This window comes from Hemitrygon akajei, chromosome 2, assembly GCF_048418815.1.
Source record: "Hemitrygon akajei chromosome 2, sHemAka1.3, whole genome shotgun sequence".
NCBI lineage: Eukaryota > Metazoa > Chordata > Chondrichthyes > Myliobatiformes > Dasyatidae > Hemitrygon > Hemitrygon akajei.
The window spans coordinates 108,525,759-108,543,233 of NC_133125.1; the positions used below are offsets into that span (position 1 = coordinate 108,525,759).

Here is a 17,475-nt window from a genome sequence, read left to right on the forward strand (position 1 = left end):
CAACAACTTAGATCTGAATTTAAACTAATGGATGCAAAATTGGATTCTATTCAAAAAACCTTAACATGCCATAAGGGGGACGTTGAAGGCAGACCCAAATGCAAGACACAGTCACCGAAGTACTGGGAACTGGACTGGACTAGAGTTAGGGATGGGACTGGACACAGACTAGAAGCTGGGACAGGAGCACAGACTTGTGCTAGGACTTTGGCTAGGAAAGCGGGGCCAGGACGAGGAACTGGGAACTAGGAGCCTGGGCTTGGACTCCGAGCCAGAGACTGGACAAGGACCCAGAACCTAGGTCTTGACTTGGGCTTGGACCCCGGAACTAGGCGAAGTCATGACGTGGCTACAGGACTGGACGAGGCTAGGGTTCTTTGAGGCACTCCTGGGCAGGACAGGGCACTCCTTCTTAAAGCACAGGGCCGGGATGCTTTCGCAGGGCCAAGCCCCTTCCTTGGACGCTGGGCCGGGATGACTGCTGAGGTAAACCGCCAAGGAAACTGTCAGGATTTCAGATGGGGAGGGGACGACAACAGTCCTGCTTCAGGGTAACGGCAAGGATGGCCTGACTTACCCCACGGAGGCAAGGACAGGAAGGGAGTTCAATCCGGGGTGGCTTCGAGTCTCCGGACAGCCAGCAACCTTGGCTGGCTATGGAAACTGCCGAATTCATAATCCAAACTCAGGTTGGAGGAACAACACCTTATATACCGGCTGGGTAGCCTCCAACCTGATGGCATGAACATTGACTTCTCTAACTTCCGTTAATGCCCCTCCTCCCCTTCTTACCCCATCCCTGACATATTTAGTTGTTTGCCTGTTCTCCATCTCCTGAGGCCTCCCGTCCCATGATCCTTTCCCTTCTCCAGCTCTGTATCACTTTCGCCAATCACCTTTCCAGCTCTTAGCTTCATCCCATCCACTCCGGTCTTCTCCTATCATTTTGCATTTCCCCTCCCCCCACTACTTTCAAATCTCTTACTATCTTTCCTTTCGGTTAGTCCTGATGAAGGGTCTCGGCCCGAAACGTCGACAGCGCTTCTCCCTATAGATGCTGTCTGGCCTGCTGTGTTCCACCAGCATTTTGTGTGTGTTGGTGTTTGAATTTCCAGCATCTGCAGATTTCCTCGTGTTTGCTCTTTGAATTCATATCTAGCTCGGAGTAGCAGACAGCCACTCAGCTGGCCCCGGAAACGGTTGAACCCATACTCCAATGATTACTCCGACTAGAGCAACAAGGCTCCAACCAGGCCTAGAGATCACGAATGGCTGCTCTAGCCTTCCACTGGCAGGTTGCTCCAAGGGGATACTGACGAGACGAACCAGCACCCACACTCTCTCTCACTCTCCATCTTGTTTTACGGTGGTTGGCACCCAGCTTAATGGTGCATTACCGCCACCTTCTGCTCCGGAGTGTGCGATAGACTCACATTCTAAATCCCTTCACCCAATCGCACACACACACATACCCTAACCTACACTTTATCCTCCCATCTTTGGCCATCCTAGTACCCTATTCCTGTTTATCCATCATATCCTATAAAAAACCCCTGTACCCCTTAAGAAAGCTAAAAATACCCTAACCTGTGTTCTCTCACCCATGCCCAGCAACCCTTTTAATGTGAATTCCTGCACCCCCAATTCCCTTAGATTAATTCTCATCATCTCTCTCTGTATCCCATACTTCCTGCAACTCAGAACTATATGTTCTACTGACTCCTCTTCCTGACATTCCTCACACAGTCCTGTCTGGTGTTTCCCTATCAATTTCAATGTTTAGTTTAGTGCACAGTGCCCCAGCCTTAACCTAGTCCACACAATTTCCTCTCTTCTGTATCTACTACCTACCCTAGCACCTGCAACACTTTTTTGTATTTGATATAAATGCCTCTCTTTCCCCTCCCTGTCCCATCTTTCTTGCCACATTTGGTTGATTTTTTCCCAGATTACACACTTAACCTCTGCTTTACTGATACTAATATGCATTTCTATATTTTCTTTCTTTAATGTCCTCTTTGCCAACTCATCCATCCTTTCATTCCCCTTCACCCCTACATGAGCTGGAACCCATAGAAATTTAACCTGACTTCCCTGATTTGCAACTCTTATGACTGACTGAAGGACTTCATGAAGTACATCTTGCCAGCTGTTTGAGTGAGAAGACCTTAAACTTGCTAGTACTGAAGATGAATCTGAGCATATCAACGCTTTGACTAGTCCAGCTTTCTCCACCCAACACAACGCAACCAACACCGCCAGCATCTCCATTGTATACACTCCTAACTTAATAGATGTTCTTCTGCTGATTGCAATTGCTTTTGCTGGTATAGCCACCCCAAACCCTGTCACTCCTGTTTCAGGTTCCTTAGCACCATCTGTATAGACCTGAGTATAATCACTATACGTTTCCATCACATGACAGTTAAATGCACTTACCAAATCAGTTTTATATTTTCCTTTCCTTTTTACCTCTAACAAATGCCAGTCTACGTCAGGCCATACAAGCTTCAATGGAGCTACAACCGGATAAACTAGTGAAGGACTTATCCTTAGATCAAACACTCCACATTCTTTAGCAATATCATTCCCTACCCGACTAAAGTTTTCCCTCTGAAACCTCCCATTTTCCCAGGACTCCTGCAACACTCCTTTAGCAGGGTGAGAATCATTGTGCCCCTGCAAATTAGCCCAGTAGTTTGCCATCAATTGCATCCTTCTTAATTCCAAAGGCATTACTCCCAATTCTACCTGCAGGGCTGATACTGGTGATGTTTTAAAAGCCCCACTGCACACTCTCAAAGCCTGAGCCTGAATCACATCCAGTTTCCTTATAAGAGACCAAGCTGCTGATCCATATGCTACACTTCCATAATCCAACACAGATCTTACTAAAGCCACATACATTCTCTTCAATGCTGAACAACTTGCTCCCCATTCCCTACCAGTCAAACATCTCATCACGTTTATTACTTTTTTACATTTCTCCTCAACTTTCCTGATATGGTCTGCCCATGTTAATCATGAATCAAATATAACTCCCAGAAATTTAAATGATCCAACCCTTTCTAATTCAATCCCATACATCCTTAATTTCTTCCCTACCTCAATTCTTTTCCTAGTGAAAAATACAATTTGAGTTTTTTCTGCTGAAAATCTACATCCCCAATCATAACCCCACTCTACCACTTCATCAATTACTCCTTGTAGTTTCCTGATAATATGCTCCATGTTCCTGCCTCTTTTCCACAAGGCCCCATCATCCGCAAACAGTGACCTACCTATATCCACTGGTACCTTTGTGAAGACATCATTGATCATAATGATGAAAAGTAACGGGCTAATCACACTACCCCGAGGTGAGCCATTTCCCACTATGTACTGTTTTGATAATTCTGATCCAATCCGAACTTGAATTTTTCTACCAAACAAAAAATCTTTAATCCAATTAAAAACTCTCCCCCCAACCCCCATCTTGTGCAGTTTAATTAATAATCCTTCCTTCCACATCATATCATAGGCTTTTTCAATGTCAAAAAACACTGCAGCTACTGATTCTTTATTTGCCTGGGCCTTTCTTATTTCAGTCTCTAACCTTATCACTGAGTCCATGGAATTCCTTCCCTTCCTAAAACCACTCTGATAACTTGCCAGCATTCCTCTCTTCTCAAGATCATACGATAACCTTTCTATTATCATCCTTTCCATTACCTTACATATATTTGATGTTAGTGCTATTGGCCTGTAGCTAGTGGGTTTTGACGGATCCTTGCCAGGTTTCCTTATTGGAATTACTACTGCTTCTTTCCATGCACTTGGTAATCTTCCCTCCTCCCACACTCTGTTGTAAAAAATGCAGTAACTTCAAGAGCGCTCCTTCTCCTAGATTTTTTAGCATAACATAGCATATTAGATCTTTCCCTGGGCAGGTTGGTCTCGATCTCTTTAATGCTCTCACCATTTCTGCCAAAGTAAATAGATCATCAATTATATCATCTGTTTCTTCCCTCCTGTTTAACACACCTGGGTATAGACTCATTGTTCTTTCCCTTCTTCTTCTCCCTTCTTCAGACCGATTTTCTGAACTGTGTATCTGTACAAACAACTTGGCCATGATCTCAGCTTTATCCCTGCTGGAGACTGCTGTTTCCTCCTCAGATATCATTACTGGATATTCCCAATCCCTTCTATCTCCCCCATCCTCTTAATCATTCCCCATACCTCTCCCACAGGCGTTGTTCTTCCTATTTTGTTGCAAAAACTTCTCCAACTTGCCCTTTTAGCTTGACGTATAGTTCTTCCCACCACTGCCTGTGCCTTATATTGAATCAAATGCTACATATTATGGGTTCTTTTAACTAGCCTGAATGCTCTATTTCTGTTTTTTTTACAGCCTGACAACATTCCTCTGTCCACCATGGCACTAGTTTTCTATTCATCCTATTTTTACTCCTGGGTATAGATCCTTCTGCTGCCATAATAATTGCTGAAGTCACCTGACTGTTCAATTCATCTATATTTCCAGAAATGTCAATCTTTGTCAATGCTTCTTCACTTAACTTCTGGAACTTACCCCAGTCTGCTTTTCCAAACACCCACTTTGGGATTCCACCACCTGGTCTTACTTCAACTTTCACCCACTGAACATAAAACTGGGTAGTGATCACTGCCTACTGTTGAAGCAGTCCAAACTCCCCAGTTACTAATGCCAGCCAAGATATTAGACACTAATGTAATATCTAATACTGACTGAATTCCGTTGTTACGTTTATCCTTGTTCCTCTACCATCATTCATACACACCAAATCCCTTTCTTCCATCAAACCTTCAATTACCGTTCCATTTGAATCTGTAATCGGATCCCCCCATATTGTGCTGTGAGCATTGAAATCTGCACACCACACTATTTTATGTCTGTTTTGTCCTTGTATCCTTAATAGGCTGTCCAAATCCAACCTTTTACATGATTGTAGTAGTTAATTATAACCACTCCCTCCCCTCTCTCCCACACTTCCACCACTATGTATTCCTGATCGTCTCCTTTTTCCAGTACCCTATATGGTATACTTTGCTTGATTAACATAGCACAACCCCCTCCTCCCCCTAGATTTCTATCTTTCCTTATCATTATATACCCATATACCACAAAGTCTAAAGCTGGTTTCAACCAAGTTTCCTGAATACGCACTACATCCGGTTTTACAACCATTTCCTTAATAAAGTCCTTAAATTCCTGGCCATTGGCCAGAAAACTCCTTGCATTCCATTGCAAAAGAATCACCATAATGAGTACTAACCAACCTATGACACTTCCTGGCTTGACTGATTAGTGAGGTTCTCCCTCAGTTCTTCCCATGTCAGTCCTACTAACCCTAAATGGTTTACTGCTGCTTTGACCACCAGCTGAATTTTGTCACTTTTTGACTTTACCTCAGCCGTACTATTAATCACTCCTGCAATGAATGTTACTAGAGCCTTTTTGTCTACATTAATCCTGTCATTTGTTCTTTGCTGCATCTCTCGCATCCCTATTGCTCCCTGTTCATTAGGAGCATTATTCTGTTCTCTTGACATTCTTACAGCTTCTGCATAAGTGATCTTTCTTTTCACTCTTATTTCTTGAATTTTCTTCTCCCATCTTGTAACCTCACACCCACTATACGCCACATTATGAGCTCCTCCACAATTACAGCATTTTGGTTGCACTCCTGTTCCACACATTCCATATTCATGACCATCCCCACATCTAACACATCTCCTCTGCCTTTTACAGTTTTTAGCTATGTGTCCAAACCTTTGACAATTATAGGACCTCAATGGCTTTGGCACATATACCCTTACTGGGTAACTCATGAAACCCAGAAACACTTTCCTTGGCACTCTTTCTTCTTCAAATTCAATCAATACTGATTCACTTTCCTTTTTCATTCCCTCCTTCGTTGTTTTCAGTCTTAGAACATTAATTACTTTTCCCCCTTTGATATTCCTCTTTAACTCCTCCATGTTTATACTCATTGGTACACCCGTGATCACTCCTTTACAACCACCATTTTGTGCTCCCACCCTCCCTGTATATTCCACCTTGCATTTTCCCATCTCTTTTAGCTTAAGTGTTTTCTCAAGTTGTTCCTCATTCGCACATCTTACCAATAGATTGCCATTGTAAAGGACTTTTGCAAATACTATTTCCCCTATCTTATTTGCCAGAGTTGTTAGCACAAATGGGTTAATTTTCTTCATGTGTCCTTGCGCCTTCTCATTAAACCTAATTATGACAACACCTTCTCTCTGAACTTGTTCATCTTCCTCACTTTCAGAACTATCTCCACTGTCATTTCTTATTCTTTTATTCCCTTTGTCTCAGTTTTCATTCATCCATCCCCTCACTATCTCCTCATTCCCTTTATTTCTCCCTTCACAATAATCCATTTCTCCCCAGCTGCCTACCTCTGATCCCAAATCCCTATCCCACTCCTTTTCCACTCTCTTTCCCTCAGCCCCTCCTCTTGCCTTGTCTGCCATTACCAGACCTGGGCAACCCCTTCCCAGCAATTCCCGCCTCTATCCAGCACCCCACTTGACCCTAGGGCCACTCATATTCCCAGCCCCAAAACGAGTATCAGGTGTCCATGATTAAGCCCACATGAAACAAGGGACAGCCGGAAGACCTGGAGTCCAGAGTCCACGGACCGGACCATGAACCGGAATGCGGACTTCACGGACCAGTCCATGACATAACCGAGCATGATAAACGAATAGAAGAGAATGAAGAAACACTGATGATTTTGGATGCAAGAATGGATGACCTGCAAAAGTTCTGTGAAAAACAATCTAAATCTAATGAGAAATTAAGACAGAAGATTATCAATTTAGAAAACAGAAGCAGAAGAAATACCTATGAATTCTGGGTCTTGAAGAGTTAACAGAAGGTGATCAGCCTACTGAATTCTTTGTAAGCTTTTTGGTACAATTATTTCCTAAAATCTTACTGTCTGCACCTATGATCGATTGAGCTCAAAGATCGCCTATCCCGAGACCACCTCTGGGAACCAATTATCAGTTATAATTTGTTTTCATGAATTTCAAATGAAGGATCTAGAGTAGCTAAACTCCCTTGTGATTTAAATGCTTTACTTAGAGAATAGGATTTTAATGAGTTAATACCGAGTGTGATTATATGTTATGAATTTTATTAAGTTTTTTATTATTTCATACAATTTTTCTCAAGGTTTTTTATCAATATGGCTTAGTTTGGGTATTTTTTGTTCTATTGTTTTGTGCCTATAATAATTAATCTATTTGTGTCCTTGTTATGAGGGCTAAGCCTTTTTTTGGCCGTCCGTTATTTAGTCTAGCTTGGAATACAGTTGATCTTGGAATTAATTAGGAGCCAATCAGCAGGCTGTTTTGGGAGGGTGATGTCATTAGTTGCAGCTGCCAGCCTTCTTTTTGCTGGCCTTTCTGACTTTGGTAGGGGGGAGTGGGGGATGTCTGTTTCTGGGAGTTGTTTTTCGGATGTTAGCCAATGCTGTTGCTTGGTTACCCTATTTCAAGGCGTATTGCTTGGTTTTAATGTTCATTTTACTGGTTATTACTTTAATTGCTCTATTAAATAGTATTAATAATGGGTCATACTATTAACTTACTTTGTCTTAACGTGAAAGGATTAAATCCCCCTGAAGCAGAATAAGATTTTTGCCTATATTAAAAAATTCAAGGCCCCAATTTTTTTTTTTACAAGAAACATATATACATAAGTGTGATAACTTACATCTTGTCAATTTTTACTCCTCTTTTCAGGCTAAGTCTAGAGGAGTTTCAATTTTTATGGATAATACATTTCCCCTTCTCCAACATAAGGTTGTGTCTGATACTAATGGGCATTTTGTCATAGTGTCAGGAAAATTAGATAATAAATTAATGGTATTTGCCAATCTGTATGCTCCGAATATGGATGATCCAGGATTTTTTGAGCGCTTTTTTTTCATTTTTGCCAGATTTGAGCCTTTTACTCATTGGTGATGGGAGGAGATTTTAATTGTTGGTTAGATCCAGTTTTAGATAGGTCATCCTTTAAAACAGCGACACTTAATAAATCAGCTTTATTTATTCAATCTTTTTTAATGAAATGCGGTATTGTTGATGTATGGCGTTTCTTACATCCACTAGATAGGGAGTACTCATTTTTTTCATGCCCATCATACGTATTCCAGGATTGGTTACTTTTTTATTGATAGTCAAATGATTCCTTTTGTTCGATCCTGTGAATACAAAGAAATTGCTGTTTCAGATCATGCTCCTGTGCTTTTTTCTTTAAATTATTCCCTGGTCTTCTTCAAATAAACAGATCTTGGCATTTTAATTTAACTTTGTTATCTGATAAAGCTTTCTTGAAATTTCTGGAGAGACAAATTATTCCTTTTTTTTGAAGAGAATGCTTTGGAAGAGACTTCTAGTCTTATTAGATGGGATGCATTTAAGGTCAAATTATTTCTTATACTGCAAGTGTCAAGAAAAAAGCTAATTAAGAGAGAATTGAGTTAGCTAATCAGTTAAAACAATTAGATCAAAAACATAGGTTCCAGATCCTGCTTTATATAAAAGGCATGTTGAAATTCAAACTATATATGATCTTCTTTTAACATATCCAATTGAAACTCAACTTTTAAAAGATAAAAGTCAATTTTATATCCATGGAGACAAAACAGGTAAATTATTGGCCAACCGTTTAAAAACCTTTATAGCTAAATGGCAAATTAAAGGAATTTGTAAAGCCAATGGTGATAGGACAACAGACCATTTAGAAATAAATGATATTTTTAAAGAATTTTATTTTAAACTTTATAGTTCTGACCCTCCCAAAGATAACAATGTAATGAATATTTTTTTTAGATTAATTAAACTTTCCTACACTTTCTGTTGATAACCAAAAACAGTTGGATCAACCTATTTCGTATGAGGAAATTGCCGAGGCTGTACATTCCTTGCATTCAGGGAAGGCTCCAGGTCTTGATGGATTTTCTGCAGAATTTTATAAGACTTTTTCCTCACTGCTTATACCTCATTTATGTGTAGTTTTTTTCGGACTCCTTTAAGTTGCGTAGGTTGCCAGAATCTTTTTATGAAGCTTCTATATCACTTATTCTCAAAAAGAATAAGAACCCAACCAAATGCTCTTCATACAGACCAATTTCTTTACTTAGTGTTGATACTAAAATCCTATCTAAAGTCCTGGCCTGTAGAATTGAAAATATTTTACCATCTATTATTTATTTTGATCAGACAGGATTTATTAAAAATCAATATTCCCACTTTAACATTCATCATTTATTAAACATTATTTATTCCTATGTGTGATTTCTTTGGACACTGAGAAGGCTTTTGATCGAGATGAATGGAATTATTTATTTAAAACTGTAGAAAAATTTGATTTTGGGCCCAATTTTATTCACTGGATTAAATTACTGTATCTATCTCCTTCTGTCAGGGTCCTTTCTAATTTTCAGTATTCCAAACTTTTTAAACTTCAACGTGGAACTAGACAAGGTTGTCACTGAGCCCCTTGCTCTTTGATTTGGCCTTAGAACCCTTAGCTATTGCTTTTCGAGAATCTATTGATGGTACTGGTATTCTAATGAGAGGGACTGTTCACAAAGTTTCACTTTATGCTGATGATCTATTGCTTTTTATTTCTAATGTCGAGACTTCATTACCTCCTGTGCTTTCTTTACTTTCTTGTTTTAGCCAGTTTTCAGGATACAAACTGAACTTACATAAGAGTGAACTTTTTCCTTTGATTAGTTTGTCATCAATTAATACTAACCTTCCTTTTAAAATTGTAAAAAATCAATTTACCTGTTTGGATGTAACAATGACCAAGAATTATAAACACCTATTTAATGAACATTTTCTTACCTTACTGAATTTTGTAAACAGGACACTATCAAACTGGTCGCCTTTTTCGTTTTCCTTCATTGGCTGAATCAACTCTATTAAAATGAATATTTTACCTAAATTTATATACCTTTCAGGCATGACCTGTTTTTATTCCTAGATCTTTTTTTTTGATTCTCTTGATTCTATTATATCTTCTTATATATGGAAAAACAAACATTCTCTACTAAATAAAGTTCATCTTCAAAAATCTAAGAAGAATGGAGGTTTAGTTTTACCAAATCTTAGGTTTTATCATTGGGCAGTCAATATAAGAAATCTTACATTTTGTACATATTAACCGTGAGGACAGTCCGATATGGGTTTCTTTAGAAGCTATGTTAGTAAACTTCCTATTATTTCCCTTCTTGGATCCTCACTCCCTTTATCTTTTAGTAAACTAACTGAAAATTTGGTAGTTAAACATACTTTGAGGATCTGGATACAATTTAGGAGATTCTTTGGTCTATTGAGATTTTTTTTGTCTAGTCCCATTGGTTTTAACTATTTTTTTAAACCTTCTCTTGTCGACTCAGGTTTTAAAGAATGGGATAGATTGGTTATTAAATGCTTCCAGGATTTGTTTGTTGGAGGAAGTCCTCTTTTGTTTGCGCAAATGTCATCTAAATATAGTTTACCCGAAACTTTTTTTTGTTTGTTTACAAATTAGAGACTTTCTGTGGTCTCAATTATATACATTTCCTATAAGTTCCGATAAGGACTTAATAGATGTAATTTTCCATTTGAAACCTTTTTTTAACAATGGTTCAATATCCAATATTTATGGTATGTTGTTAGGAATGAGAAACATTCCTATAGACAAAATAAAAAATCTTTGGGAGCAAGATTTACAGACTTCAATTTCTGAGGAAACTTGGAATGAAACTTTTAGTTAACACTTAATCGTTATGCACCCATCATTCCCTTTTACAATTTGAAGTGGTTCATAGAGCTCACGTCTAAAGATAAGCTATCTCATTTTTATTCAGATATATCACCTTTCTGTGATAGATGTAGTAATGGAGAAGCCTCATTAATTCACATCTTTTGGACATGTCCAAGCCTTGAAAGATACTGTAAGTATTCCAAACTTTCTCGGTACTTTTCAAGGTAAATTTTAAGCCTAACCCTTTGGCCACATTATTTGGTATTGTTGGAGGAAAAGACTTTATTTTGGAGACAACCGATTTGCATATTTTGGCTTTTATTTCTCTTATAGCTAGGAGGGCGCTCTTGCTTAAATGGAAGGATGCTGTTCCGCCTACTCATGTTCAATGGTTACGGGATGTTATGTCATGCTTAATTTTAAGAAGATCTGATGTTCAGTTTTCAGTTTTTGAATCTAGTCAAGACTTTTATACATTGTGGGGACCATTTTTGAGTTTTTTCAAAACCATCGATTTGTTGTGAAGTACAGATGGTGGCTAATATATTTTATTATAAGGGTTTTTGTCCCCCTTTTTTTCATGGTTTTCCTAACAGCTCTGACTTTGGTAGTGGGTTTAGATTTTTTTTTTGTATAACAAAATTATTATACAGTATTTCAATATTACAATTTAATTTTTATGAATACAGGGTTTTGTGATTAACTATATTTTTAATACAATGTATTTGGTACTATTTTTTCACTTATAATATACATTTTCTTGTACTCTGTATTCCTTTATGCAGAAACTAATACAAATATTGAAAGAGGAGTGCATCTTAGAAGGCAAAAAAAACCACATGAATACATTAGGAGGAATAAAAATATACATTAATCTTTAATCAAACTTTTCAATGAGTTATATTACATAATAACCACTTTATGCATTGGCAATGAGTAAACTCATTCACTACGAACACGAACTGAAAGATTTGACAATCCATCCAGAACGTTCAGTTCTGATAGCATCCAAAGAACTCAAAATCTGGGGGTGGGGGGGAAAGAGGGATGGAAATCATCCCAACACCTGCTGAGCTAATTCTGCATTTTCATTGCAACAATTTCTTTGTGACTTTGAATACATTTTAAACTAATTTCATATCTAATGGAAAGGTGTTAAAAGAAGCCTTAAAAGCTGTGTTTTGAAATGGGTAGAAACAAGAAAATCCCAAAATTGCTTTGTGCAGTATAAGAAGAATGTATGGAATTTTTTTTCAGGTACTGGAATCGAAGATGTTACATGTTTGATGTTCCAAGGTTACTTAGGAGGCACTTTCCAGATAAAATGCCTACAAGATTCTGATAGCATAGACCTTCTGTCCCAAATAATGTACACAAGATGTTTTCTTTGCAGATCTGACTCAGAATCTAGCATCAAATATATCCTCAATATAAAGAACGCATTACAACAATTTTCCAAATTCAACACTCTGGTGATCAAAGGACACAAAATGTAACACGAAATCCAGATTGCTGAAGTAAACATGGACAGAAACCTACAAATCACCCTTCAGAAAGATTATGTTCGTATTAACTGCCAGAAATTTTGAAATAATATATTAGATCATTAAAACAAAGTGCTGCACTTCTCCAAATGTTGAAACTGAAGGTGACTAATTTAAAGAGAAATCATAATTCCATCAACTAACAGCAGGGGGACCCAACCTTTATGCCACCGAGCAGTATCATTAAGGGGTCCATACCCCAGGTTGCAAACCCCTGATGTATAGTATGGAATTGAGAATTTGTGTAAAGAAGCGAAGTCAGAATTAAGGCATGCAAATAATTTGCCAACCATTCTAGCATTACAAACTTTGCAATAAATTGTAGACAAGTTCAATTTTGAAAATCATTGCTCTATTTTGAGAAATCTATAGATGAAGACATTATCTGTAGCAAGTACATTTCAGTTTTAAATCCCCAGATATCTACCAAAATTGTTATGAAGCTCCTACCAAACAAGGTTGACTACATGGTGAATGATCCTTTTTTTGGCTAAGAGTAAGAACATTACAATATCCACATTTCAGTGGATCCATTAGGTCAAATAATGAATGAAACAAATGTATGTACAAAGGAAGAGTTTTAGATCTTTAAATAGGATGCATACTATTCTGATTTAAAAAGTGCAAGTTTTATTTGTGATTTTCAAGAATTTCCTCAGTATGCAAAGTATTGAGGTCAAACAGGTAACAATGTAAGTCAATATCCACTTTCATTCAATCAAAAATAGTCCTCAGTCCAATTTATGATGCATAAGAAACCAAAAATGTTCACACCACCTATACACAAAAAAAACTCAGAATAAATTGTTTTCAATTAGATCAGATTTATAAGGCAATTCACTTTATTAAATGTGTACTTCGCTTTTCATTATTTTTCAGGAAAATATTTGCAAAACTTTTAAAGAGTGCAAGTATCTGTAAAATACTATATGCTGGACACTTTTGGCTGAACAAAAAGATTACACTGTTTGAACTTGAAGAGTTTCTGGCATCATGTTCAACATTCTTCTTTCTTAAGTCTTTTTTTCTAGAAGTGAGCAGCCAATATTCAAGACTTAGTTAAAATGAAATTTGAAATTAAAAGGTCCTCCCGAGCCAAAAGGATTGAATCCTTGCCATTGATTCCATGATCTATGAAAGTGATGACCACCTCCACCCTGTTGATTTTCTGGATCCAGAGGATCCTCCCCCGAATCAAACTTCTTCCTCATCTCTAGAAAGAAGAATGAACAAAAAGGTAATTAAGTCATCTATCTCTACAAGTAAAATTGACTTTAATCAATATTTTAGGTTTAGTATATTCAACGCACTTCCAAAATCATAAGTGTCAAAAGACTACAACATATCCAATTTTACTGTTCTTCAGAATGAAGAATGTAATGTAAATAAATTCTAAATTATCTAACAGCAACTAAATTCTAATTTTATATTTAATTGTAGTCATTATAGCCTTCATTACAAGACAAATGCACCTCTATTTAGTAATGAAAAAATAGTATAGCGCAATTATAAAACATCCAAAAACAAAATTCCCAATGAGCAGATTTGAAATAGATTTTATGAAAATTCCATCAACTTTATAATTTTAGAGGGCATGTATTTAAAGTAAGAGGGGTTAAGTTCAAAGGTGTGTGGAAAGTACTTATTTTATTTACACATAAAGGGCATGTGCCTGGAATGTGCTACCAGAGTTGAGAGTGCAAGGAAATATGATAGAGGCATTTTAAAGGCTCTTGGGTAAGCACATTGAATGAATGTGCAGAAGGAGGAATGTGGATGCTGTGTAGGCAGAAGTAATTAGATTTCTTTGATATTTAATCAGTTTAGCACAACATTATGGCCCAAATGGCCTCCTCTTGTGCTGTACTGTTTGGTAGTCTGTGTTCAAACCTCAAAGTGGTTTACATTTTGTGTAATTGGTCTGAATTCTGAGAAAGTCCGGTCAAGATGGTGCTAGCGAACAATGATTCCGTTCTCCATGTGGACAATATGTTAGTTTTTTTGTGCAAGGGAGGGGAGGTTTGTTTCTTTCTCATGGGGGGGGGGGGGTTTGATGTCTGTTCATTCAACAACTCCCATGGCCTTTCTGTGTTTCATGGCTATCTGGAGAAGCCGAATATCAGAGTTGTATAGTACATGCATAAATTGACAATAAAATGAACTTCTAAACCTTTAAACTCCAATCATTTTGTCATTGACCAGATTACAACTTTGTAAATCACAAAATATCAGATGCTATGATTCAGTTCATCCCTACATAGAGGTAGAAACTGAAAATGGTGAAGCCTACTAATAAAGTCATAAAACTGTGACCTGATAGAGAAACAGAAGAGGAGGCTGTTTTGATTCTATTGACTGGAACATCTTTGAAACTAGTACCAACAGTATTGTTGAATACATTGACACAGTTACATCCTATATCAGCTCTTGAAGATGCCTGCATCACCACAAAAATAATTCACCAGATTCAGCAATAATACACCCTGGTTCAATGCAGAGCTTAGACAGCTGTCCCCAGAGAAGGAGGTGGCCTTCAGGAATGGAGATAAGGGTGTTCAAAAAGGCCATGTACAAGCTGGAAAAGGCAACCAAGAGCTGCCAAATACCAATATTCAGTCAAACTTAAGAGTCCTTAGGAGTCTGCAGAGATTCAGCATGACATCAAAAGCACTGACACACTTCTAAAGATGTGTAATGGAGAGTGTATTGACTGGCTACATCATGGCCTGGTATGGCAACACCAATGCCTTTGAACAGAAAATCCTACAACAGGTGGTGGATTTGGCCCTATACATCATGGGTCAAGCCCTCACAACCATTAAGCACATCTACCACTGTCATAGGAAAGCAGCATCCAACAAAGATCCGCACCACCCAGGCCATGCTCATTTCTTACTGCTGCCATCAGGTAGAAGGTACAAGAGCCTCAGGACTCGTACCACCAGGTTCAAAATCCATTACTACCCCTCGACCATCAGATCTTGAACAAAAGAGGATAACTACACTCATCTATTGAGATGTTCCCACAGCTGATGATCTCACTTTAAGGACTTTTATCGTTATCTCATGCTCTCGTTATTTATTACTATTTATTGATATTTGCATTTGCACAGTTTGATGTCTTCTATACTTTACTTGATCTTTCATTGATCCTGTTAGTTACTATAGATTGCTGAGTATGCCTGTAGGAAAAAGAATCTTAGGGTTGCTTGTGGTCACATAAATCTTCTCTGATAACATTTATTTTGAACTGGTGAAACCAGTTTTCTACAAATGACTTTTTCCCCCCCAGTCTGGAAATGCCTTCAGTCCATTAGCAACTCCAAAAAGCAGGTACACCCTGCCCCAATCTCCTCCCCCCAAACTAGGTAAACAATTTGACCCTACTGCATTGGCTACAGGCCTGTTGCACCTATATTGGTCATTATGAATTTCTGAAAGGCTGGTCACATCATTTCTCAAACCATTCTAGATCTGCTGCAGTTCACCTAGAGAGCCAACAGATCCGTAGATGATGCAGTTAATATCAGTCTGAACTTCACAGTACAGTAATTCAGCTCTCCGGTACATACTGTATGTCAGAATTACCTTTGTTACAGTTCGATTGTCAATACCGTGAACCCTGAGCTTCTCCGAGAGAAACTCTCCAAACTTAAAGTACCAGTTCCCATTTGCAGGTGGATCATGAACTTCCTCTGAGAATGAAGCAGTATGTGAAAGCACACCTCCACATCCTGCTCTCTCAGCAGAGGTGCGCCACAGGCATGTGTTCTTCCCTTCTCTTATTTTCCCTATGACCCAATGATTGCATCTCTCGTGGATGACACCACTATCATTGGATAAATTACCAGAGGCCACGAATCCAAATAGCACCAGGAAGAAACTAAGCTTATATTCTGGTGTAATCACAACAACGGAGTTGAATGCCCCAACACCACGGAAATGCATATCAACTTCAGGAACAATGGGCTGCTTCTCCACCACTCAATAATCAGCACAGTTTCAACATTCAGGTTCTTGGGCATCATTTAGCTGGACCTCATGTGGGAAAAGTACATCTCCTTCATGAACAAAAAAACTTGGCAGAGGATGTACTTCTTGTGGCAAATGCTAAAATTCCATCTTCCCTAGAACATACTGGTGCAATTCTACACTGCCATCATAGAGCATCCTCATATTAGCTATTACTGTCTAGTTGGTGCAGCATCCTCTCACAATATACAAAAACTACAGTGATCTGACAGGTCAGCAGAAAAGGTCGATGGCTGCAGTCTACAGTCACTGCAGGATTTGCAAGTGTCCAGGACAAAGTAGGCAGGTAAATTATCATGGACACTACCCATCCTGCAAACTACCCTTTCCAAAAGCTCCTTTCTTGAAAGAGCTGCAAGGTCATTAAAACAACTTCATGCCATCTTAAAATTTTCCTCTCCCAGGCAGTTAATCTAATCAACTATTCCAGTTAGTTTGTTACTGTACTGCAGATTTTAAACCACCTTTTATAATGCTTTCCACATTGTAATTACATGCTATTTTGGACATGCGATTCCATATCCATTCTTTAACCTCTAACTTTATTTTTTATGTAATTCCTTATTCATTATAATTGTTGAATATTTTATTTTGTTGCATGCCACCCTGACCAACACACAACAGCAAAGTCCTAATACATGTAAATATATATGTGAATAAAGTTGATCCTTGATATGGTTGAGAAACAGATTTTGACCTAGATACAGGAGAAATTGCCCTGCTCTTAAAATAATTGTTTCAAGAATTGCAGTGTTTAGCATCTTGCAATGTTGTATTTTTCATACAGCACATTAGTTCCTTAAATTACTTGAAGAGGAATTTGAACTATCAATCAATAACAGCCAAAATTCATTCTCATTTTAACCAGTTGAAAACAAACCTTCTGGATGCATTTTCTGAGTCATATTATAATGACTTATTCATTACTAGACACCAGGATGGCATACAGAAAGATAAAATAGTCATTAACAAAAAAAACACAACAGGTACAGGATAAATTGGAAAATTTAAATATATCCAAAAAAAACTAGTTGCATAGAGCAATTTGCGTGTTTTTACATTTAGTGTGAACTTTTAACA

The 17,475-nt window shown here is 38.1% G+C and overlaps 1 protein-coding gene across 1 annotated transcript in view; it reads right to left on the bottom strand.

Annotated features, from left to right (window-relative positions):
- Positions 1-11,667: 11,667 nt before the first annotated feature.
- The window catches only part of dnajc3a (DnaJ (Hsp40) homolog, subfamily C, member 3a), a 74,114-nt gene continuing 68,306 nt past the window's right edge, over positions 11,668-17,475 (bottom strand). Inside the window, exon 12 of the mRNA XM_073027107.1 lies at positions 11,668-13,576. Coding sequence (XP_072883208.1) covers positions 13,419-13,576 — 158 coding nt within the window. The 3' untranslated portion in view covers positions 11,668-13,418. The remainder of the gene's footprint in view (positions 13,577-17,475) is intronic.